Genomic DNA, 9,136 nt, shown 5'->3' on the forward strand with positions numbered 1-9,136 from the left:
TGGAGTTTCATTTTTAAAGGCAGTTTACAATGCTTTGAAGTATTGTTTACTTTTTAAGTGAAGTACCATTTTTGAGAATCCCTTGTTTTAAATTTGTAATAATAGGCTTTTTAAAACGGAATGACCAGGAATAGTCTTAATTTCACTTAATAATATAATAGTGATCAAACATTTAAATCGTAGACTTCTGTCTTTTAGTTTCTGGAAAACAAATTTTAAGGGCTTAAAGCTGGTTCTTATTCCTTGCTTCTTTTCACTTAGAAATCATTATGTGACTTTTACAGGGTTACATACCAGTGGTGTCTGTCTAGAGGTTTAGGAGGTATATCTTTCTCAGGTACTTGATGGTGCCAGTCATCAGTTTGAAATTGAGAGAAATCAAAAGGGGAACACTAATTATACAGAGACCTAAAATGACGTACTTTTTTAGACAGTTACTTTTCAAATTCTGTGAAAACTACTATGTTGGTAATTCTGTTTAGACACATGATCTCAGTTTCAAGAAAAGATGATTTGCATACTTAAGATACTGTAACTGGAAACAGACATGGTGAGTAACAGAACAAGTTATGCCTGCTTGTCCTTGGCAACATTGTCAAAGGGGCACTAAACTGTGAGGTATTGGCTGAGAAGGCCTGGAGGGGCTGGGAAAACTGTCCTCCTAAACCTGGTGTTCAGCCTTGTTCCCTTAGTCAAGTGCATTTTATTTTTTTCTATTTCCTCTAACTTTGCAGGATCCACCAAAGGTTGCCACTAGTAGCAGAATTTGTAGTTTGGACCTAATGTGATTAATAATATTGGGCATCTTTTAAGTAATTAATGGGTTAATATTCTCCAGTTGTAATAAGGTATAATTGCCATTTGTTTTCTTATCAAAAGAGTTGATATTTCAGACCCAAAACTCTATCAAGACAGTATAGGAGACTAGAGATCAAATTGGAGCCTGGCAATATATTTATTTTTATTTATTTAACTTAAAATATACATTTTTATTGATTTTAGAAAGAGAGAGGAAGGGAGGAAGGAGAGAGGAACATTTATCAGTTGATCGGTTGCCTCCTGTATGCACCCCAACCCCCAACGGGGGCGCAAACCTGCAACCTGGGTATGTGCTCTGACTGGAAACAAACTGGTGACCTTTTGATTCATGGGACGTCACTCAACCGAGCCACACCGGCCAGGCCTGGCAATACATTTAGAAGTCAAATGTCACTTTCATTCTTTGACTAGAAATGTCATTTCTTGCAGCTTGGGGGAAGCCCATGGCATTTTCTTACAGAGAGTGAGCTTCATGGAAAGGCTAGGCCCTGACACATCTCCAAGCCTGGGGGTTGGGGGAAAAAGTTAAATTGACTTCTCCTATTCTTGGTGGCACAATGTGTCACTTGTTCAGCCACAGGACAGCTGGTTTTTCCTGATTTTGTGCACAACTTTATAGACCTTCAGGGGAAGTCCATTATCAGGTGCAAAAATTGGTTGCAGTTTTAAAATTCTCTTCCACAGAGTTCCTACTTTTATCCCACTCCAACTTTTCCCACTTGACTGCTTTCTTGGGTCCTTAGTAAGTAGTTCGAATGCTGAACAAATGGGAAATTTTAGGCTGAAACTGATGGAAGCTATTTGAAAAAGAAAAATCCTGAGAATTCCAATAGGAATAATACTTCACCAATAGACAATGATCAGTTGTAGTTTAGGCAAGCTGTCTTGCTGCATCAAAGGTGCTTAAAGGACTGATTTCCTTGATGCAATAAGTAAAAATCCTCCAGAAAACAAGAGGAAGGGAAAGGGAACCAATACGTATGCCCTCTGTGCTAAGCATTTTGCATGGTTTTTTTTTTTTCTTTTCATTTTGGCAGTAGCCTTTGAAGTAAGTAGTATTATTTCCATTTTATAGAGGGAACTGAAGATTAAAGCAGAAAAATAATCCAACCAAAGCTCCACATAGCTATCTAAATCTAGCTAACACCAGCTCCCTCATTTCAGCTTCGTAACAGTCTTTGAGGTCCCCGTTTTATGAACAAGGAACCTGAGGCACACGCAGAGGGTTTAAGGAACTTTCGGAAGGTGACACACCTCAAAAGTAGTAGAACACTAGGATCCCAGTTTAACAATTACAAAACCTGCCTGTGACAGTCCCTGAATTAGGTGTTTATTAATTGCAAGCACCATTACTTTTGCCAAAAAAGCCCTAATAGAATTGTTTGCCTCTAGCACCACAGCAGCCTATCCAGACACCTTCTTCCAGTGCCAATAATGTCCAGGTGACAGGATTATTCCCTGGAAATTTATGTAGCCTCCCACCCAGATCATAACTTTGTGAATCAGTGCTTTGTAGATGTCACTGAAGTGAAGCAGGTGTACAGAGCCCAGACTGACCCCTAATCATCCCAGCATTGATGTGGACAGGGTTTAGCATCCCTCTTGTGAAAATTGATTCCTAAGTAGTTCAGGCCACAGTAATTTCTCAATAGTGGTTATTCCTTGTCTTGGAATCACTCCCTCTTGTTATTAGGAAAAGTGAATAGATCCAGTTCTTTCTAAGTAATACTGTGCTGTATTTATCTTTTTCTCTGCTGGCTTATTTCTCTTTATCCCAAACCCTGTTTGTTTCCATGGTTTCAAGATCAGTGGTGTCTTTCTCCTTTATTTTTTAAAGATTCTGACTATTCAAACCTTTCCTAGTTGCCACCCAAACTTAATGAAGTTAGATATTTGCATTGTGGTATAATTAGCCCAGTTCCATACCTCTGCTGCTGTGGCTTTTCATGGGTTTCTGTTAAGTACTTCCTGCTTACTCATCTCAAAAGGTTTTCATCTTAATGTGGTCTCTCTTTTACTTCTGCTGGCCCTTCCTCCGTTTCCCCTTTTCTTTTTCTTCTTTAGATCAGCAGGTTGTTTTCCTCCTGATTAGCAAATTTTACAAGTGGTCACTGTTTTTGAAGTCTCCAAGAACTCAATAGAGAGATTAGATCGTTGTATTAGGTCATAGACAACCTGCTTTTTTCACTTACGGTTTCCAGATAGCAAACTAAACTCTGCAGGGTTTTGAATTTCTAACCCCTCCAACTCGCCCTCACCGTTAATCCGCTTGGGAGGTAGGTGGCTGGCAGTTCTGATTATTTTATATCTCGAAGTCTCTGGAGTAAAGCGTTCCCAGACCTGGTAACAGTGAGAGCAAAACATTTCAACACACGCAGTAAAAAAAACGAGGGGGTTGGAGGAAACTTACAAAAGACAGACCCAAACAGTTTTGACAGGTTAAATTTATTCTCTGTCCAACAAAGGAAGTAGACCTGGAGGTCTATCTACGAGAGTTTTTCGGCTCCACCCTTTCATGGCAGAGAATGATAAACTGGTTGCAGGTGGTGGTGGTGGGGGAATAGTAGGTATTGGAAACATGACTCGTGAAATATTTCTAAAACGGGACCCACTTTAGGAGTCCAGAGTTACTCAGAAAAGTCAGTAGCGGTAAGTGAAGTAGAGAGTTGGAAAGAGTTGGAACTCCAATAATTCTCCGCAGCTTGTCGAGAATATTTGTGTAGGTCTTTGGAATACAGCGAGGAGTCAGTATCTACTTAAGATTTAGCTCTCAGTTTACCAACCACAGGCCTGGGAGTAGGTGCTAATCTTGATCTCGCCTTCACACGCCCCGAGACGGATGCGTTACCTCCGTTCGGCAGACGGGGGCTCTGAGCGGCTAGAGGTGGAGTCCTGGTCCCAGGCCACCCAGCTAGTACGTGCGGGAAGCTGGATTGGAACCAAACCCTTATCTGTGGACCCAGTGCCTCTGTTTTTACCCACTGAGCTGCAACGTGATTTCACGTCTCAGCGTTTCTTGGCTGAACAAGTTGGAAACCACTGGTTTCACAGATTAGAAATCACTGGTTGTGCGCCCCTGGATGACCTCCCTAGCCACTCGAAGCTACTTGGTCGCTCTCGACTCAAACGTCCCTATCGGTACCGCGCACAGACATCACTATGCCGGACCCCACGCCCACCGCGCAGGGCTCCTGGGCTCCTGGGCGCCGCGGTGCCCGGGCGGTGCGGGAAGCGCATCCCGGGCGAACCCAGGTTGGCGTGAATGGCTGCCGGGGAAAAGCACTGTCAAGTGCGCAGCGGAGCTCCGCGCAGAGCGGCAGCCTCAGGCCTCGCGGGGCACCGGCAGTACCAGGGCCCGGCTCTGCCCGGAGGCCAGCGGTCGGCCTGAGAGCAGAGTGCGGGGGCTAATAAGTAATTCTTAGGAATCAGCGGGGACACTCCTTCCGCGTCCTGCCGGACCCCTGGGCGACTGGGTCCCGGCGGCGGGCTCCACAGGGAGGTGGGCCCGGCGCGTGCGCGAGCTGTCAGGAGGCCCCGCCCCCGCCCCTGGCGCGCGGCCCAGGCCCCGCCCACCGCCCCGCCCTCCCCGCCCCGCCCTCTCCCCTCACTGCCTGGGTGTGGGGCGGGCGGGCGCTGCGGCTGCCGGGGCTGCCGCTTCCTCGGGCCATTTTGCTGAGGAGCGACCGGGAGGAGGAGCCGCCGAGGGGACCCAAGGCGAGGAGAAGGCGGCGGCAGCGCGGGCCCGGGCTTTCCTCGATCGCGGGGATCGCGGGGATCTCGAGGGGCGAAGGGATCGCCGGGGAGGGGGACCGGAGAGCCGCGCCCGCCGCGCGGCGCGCCCCTTCCCGCCCCCTGCACCATGAGCTGGGGCACCGAGCTCTGGGTAAGTGCGGGGCTGGGCCCGCGGCTGCGGGGAAGGTGCCTGGCGCGCCGGGGCAGGGCACGCGGGCCGGGCTGGCCCGGGAGGCGATGGCGCGCGGTCGGGGTCCCCGCGGCCTGAGGGAGGCGCGGGGCCGGGTGCCCCTTGTGGGCCTCCGCCCGAGCAGGACGTGCGAGCCAGACGGGGGAGTCGGCGGGGGGAGTTGGTGGGGGTCCCCTCGGCGGCCTGAGCTGGGGGCGCGGGCCGGGGTCCCGGCGGCCGGAGGCCCGCGGTGCTGGGGGGGTAGAACCTTAGTCCCTCGGGTGAGCGGCCGGCGCGCCCCGGACCTGCCTCGATGGGGGCGTGGAAGCCTCGGGTTTGGGGGACTGCGTTTTTACCAGGGCGCCAGCCCCGAGTTCCCAGGGCTGCTCTCTCTGCGGGAAGGTGCGGGCCGACCGGCGCTCCTCCCGAGGGCGGGGCGGCCTCGCGGGGCCGAGCCCCACGTCCTGGGTTTGGGGGCCGCGGGGGCGCGAACTGGCGCCTTCCCTCCAGAGGCGAGAACTCTTGACCTGCCGCGGTCCGGGGGCACTTGTGGTTCTTGTTGGGGAACCCCGGCCCTGGATTTGAGGTTGGGGCTGCGGCGTTGGCCTGGAGAGGGAAGTAGCGGAGTTGGGGGAGATTCCTCCGGAGGAGGCACTCGCGGGGCTTATTCTTTACGTGGGGGAGGTCGGCGGGGAGGGGCGCTCCACCGCATCCTGAGCCGGGGGTGCGGTGGCTAAACCGGCAGCCTGGCGTCCGGAAGCCTGTGCCCCCAAACGGGGCGAGCAGGGAGGCCTGGCGGTGCCCGGGGTGTGGGGTGGCGCTCGGTGCCCGCCCCCCTCTGGGTTCCCGGGGAAATCAGTGGCCAGGGACGGGCAGTCAGCGTCCGGAGGGAGGAGGGTGAAATCTCAGTCATTCACTGAAAGGTTCTAAGACGAGACACTTCCATGGAGAGCTGGGAAGTGCCTCCTTCGGAACCCCCTTTGTGGAGGGTGTGGGGGGGAGAGCGGGGTGGAGGCTGCTGGGGCGGGGGGGGGGGGAGGAATCTCACCTCTCACGACAAGGTTAGAGCCACAGACCCGGAGCGCACCTCCCTTCATTATTGTTTGACTTAAATTGTCCTTACATAACCATTTCTGAGGCTCAGAAGCAGCTACTGTTATTAACCAAAATCCCGAAGGCAAGATCCCCCTTAAATTAAGATGATTTATTTTATAAACATCCTGTGTCGAAAGGAACCCAAGATGTTGGCTGATGTTTACAAATATTCAGTTTTAAAATAAAATAACAGATGGTTTAAAATATTTGCACACACCTAACTAGGCAGAATCTACTATTTTTTACTTTATACTTGCCTTCGCTCTATACTTTAGAGCTAATCCTGAGCATTTATTTCTTTCCTCATCTCCTCCTGCTCCACTCCCTTTGACTCTTTTCAGCTTATCTGGGGTGGGGGAGTAAATCAGAAGTAATTTTTATCAAGAGAATAGAAATATTGGCACGATTTTTTTTTTTTTACTTGTTCAAACAAGAGAAAGGGGTTCTGGGAGAAACTACAATGTATTTCTAAGTGAAATAGTGGCCAGTGGGCATTTATGTGCACTGGTGGGCAGTTCATGTGATGTTGGCGAATGTTCTCGAAGGGGATGCAGAAGAGGGAGGTGGCTGAGAAGGGACATGGTGAAGGAGGCCCAATGGCCTGCATTATTCTATACACTTCTTTTTGGGGGTGAAGGGGTGGGAGGGAAAGCAAAAACAAGGAGCTGTTGAAAATAAGTGGGAACTGGAATATATATGAGCGATATGAAGTCTTGGGTTTGCTTCAAAAGAAGTTGGGGTGGTAGTGGATGGGCGTGTTGATGAAAGAAAAGCAAGCATGAGTAGGTCCTTGTTGAAGCTGGGTGATGGGGACAGGAGGGCTCATGGCACTGTGCTTTCTACTGCATACACTTGAATTTTTCCAAATAAAACCGACTAGAAAAGATGTTTAAGGGAGGTGTGTCAGCTACTTGAAATTTTTTCACTTGGTGAGTTTATGAAGAAGAATGAGTCAGTTAGCAGTTGCATATATGCAAGTATATGTCGGTGGAGAGTTTTGTTGCTAAAAGGCATTCGCTAGAATATTCGCCTTTGCTCTGGAGTGGCTTAGAGTTTAATGGAGAAAAAGGAAAGAACTCACTTACTGGCACGTTAATAAGAGGGGTGCAAAAATCTGAGTTTTAAGATGAAGTGCCAAGAAGTACGAGGGCAACCAAATGTCTGTTTTCAGTTGCCTGATTTTATTAGTATTTGAGTGGTTTTTTAAAATGGAATAATGAAGGGTTCTGAACAACAAGCTCCAGTTGTCCAGTGGTGAGAGACTCGGGGATGTGCGGTGTGCGGGGCCGTGCTGGTGGCCCAGCCCAGGGCAGTGATTGAGGGTTTTCCTTGAATGGTGGCTTCGGGATGGCGCACATGTGTAATGAGATAATGATGGGGCTCGTGAGCCTAACTTGGCGGAATTATGCTTCTAGATGGAGAGAGACGGAGCTTTGGTTTGGGTGGCTGTGAGTTATTTGTAACAGGTGGTTGCAGCTTGCATAGATCTTCACAAATTCCACCAGGTCTGCACACATTTTAGGACGTTAGTCCAAGTCCATATAGGCTTTTAAAAACGACAGGTTTCTGATGTGCACTTTACACGAAAGGCTTACTCTTTAGCCACATCCTGCTTTGTAGAGGGAATAAAACCTTTTTTTGCACTCGCGCTCTCTCTCTCTCTCTCTCTCTCTAACACTGGTATAGGAGTAAACTTTCATATTCTAGGAAATTTTTAGAATCATGAAATGTCAGGAAGTTATCATCCAACTATAAAAATGAACGCAAAAACCCATCATTTGTAATAACTTTATTAGCTTAGTTTGTATTGAAATGGGGGCTCTTTTGTATCAGGTCAAAGTGTAAATGGCTGCTTTAACGGGATTAGGTCACAATAGCATTGTTTCTGTACAACTCTTCATAACAATGCCTTTTCATCAAAGTTTAAAAATTTTTATTGAACAGCTACTATGTACCAGTTACCTATCTGAATCTAAGTCACATTATATACATTGTGGGCTATCCACTTATTTCAGTGAACACATGCAAAGTAGGTGTTCACTCTGGCCTACAACATCAGAGTCAAAAGAGGAACGCACATTCGTTTGTAGGAAGAACCAAATGAATTTACTCAAGACAGTTTAAAAAGTAAGGTAGTGGGGTAAATAGGTTGTACTGATTTAGTGGAGTTGTGACTGGTCGTTGGAGAAAGGGCAAAGCAAGAGCTTCTTACATGTTAACGTTGTTGTTTTTCTTACCTGCTTATTAGAAAGAAGTGACACCTATCACAGTGTCAGTTCAACTTTTATTGGTTTAATCGTTAATGTGAAGTGTGAATAAATCTGTTGGAAATTTTAGCTTTCCTCATAATTCTACTCTTTGCAGCTAGCAAATTACTTGGTGACAGAAGTTACTTTTGTCTCCTACTGCCCTTTACACCATCTTTTAAAAATATTTTTATTTATTGATGAGAGAGAGAGAGAAACATCAGTTTGTTGCCCCACTTATTTATGCATTCATTGGTTGATTCTTGTATGTGCCCTGACTGGGAATTGAACCTGCAACCTTGGCGTATTGGGACAATGCTCTCACCAACTAAGCTCCCTGGTCAGGGCCTCTGCCATCTTAATTTCTTTATTTTGGTGCTAATAAGAAATGGAGGAGCCCAAAATACTAAGAGTAAGAAATTGAACAGAGAGACTTGAATAAGACATGCTGGTTATGCCCTAGCTGGTTTGGCTCAGTGGAGATAGAGCATCGGCCTGCGGACTGAAGGGTCCCGGGTTCGGTTCTGGTCAAGGGCACATGCCCCGGGTGTGATCCCCAGTAGGAGGCTTGCAGAAGGCAGCCAATCATTGATTCTCTCTCATCATTGATGTTTCTCTCTCTCCCTTTCCCTTCCTCTCTGAAATCAATAAAAATATATTAAAAAAAAAAAGACGTATTGGTTAACATAGTAAGAAAGCACCTGTGTTGATTGTATGTAATTTTTTTTTTAACCTGAGCTTTTAGGACAATGCCAGGCATACAATGTGCATTCACTCAGCAATGTGTTGACTATGGTGACATTGATTGTGGTGTGCACTTTTCAGAGGCAGCAGTCTCCCACTGTGCTGGGAACAATGCCTGACTCATATAGTAGGAGTTTGATAAATATTTATTGAATAAATGAATGAATCCCTTTTTCCTCCTTTTGTTTTAACATTTGCTCTTTTAAAGTATGGGGGGACAGTTCTAACACCTTTCTGCACTTGGGCGGTTGTAAACATTTTGTGTAATTCTAGGCACCTTTCCCTTCAGTAGGCTTTATTGATTCAGAGGGGTTTTGGTTTTGGAACAAAT

The 9,136-nt window shown here is 47.4% G+C and overlaps 1 protein-coding gene across 9 annotated transcripts in view; it reads left to right on the forward strand.

The window, feature by feature from the left end:
* Positions 1 to 4,444: 4,444 nt before the first annotated feature.
* The window catches only part of FNBP1 (formin binding protein 1), a 97,143-nt gene continuing 92,451 nt past the window's right edge, over positions 4,445 to 9,136 (forward strand). For all 9 annotated transcript variants that reach the window (XM_079789659.1, XM_079789657.1, XM_079789658.1 and 6 more), the window contains exon 1: positions 4,445 to 4,702. In XM_079789659.1, the coding sequence (XP_079645785.1) occupies positions 4,679 to 4,702 (24 nt within the window). In that variant the 5' untranslated portion in view covers positions 4,445 to 4,678. The remainder of the gene's footprint in view (positions 4,703 to 9,136) is intronic.

This window comes from Cnephaeus nilssonii, assembly GCF_951640355.1.
Source record: "Cnephaeus nilssonii genome assembly, chromosome: 14".
Lineage (NCBI taxonomy): Eukaryota > Metazoa > Chordata > Mammalia > Chiroptera > Vespertilionidae > Cnephaeus > Cnephaeus nilssonii.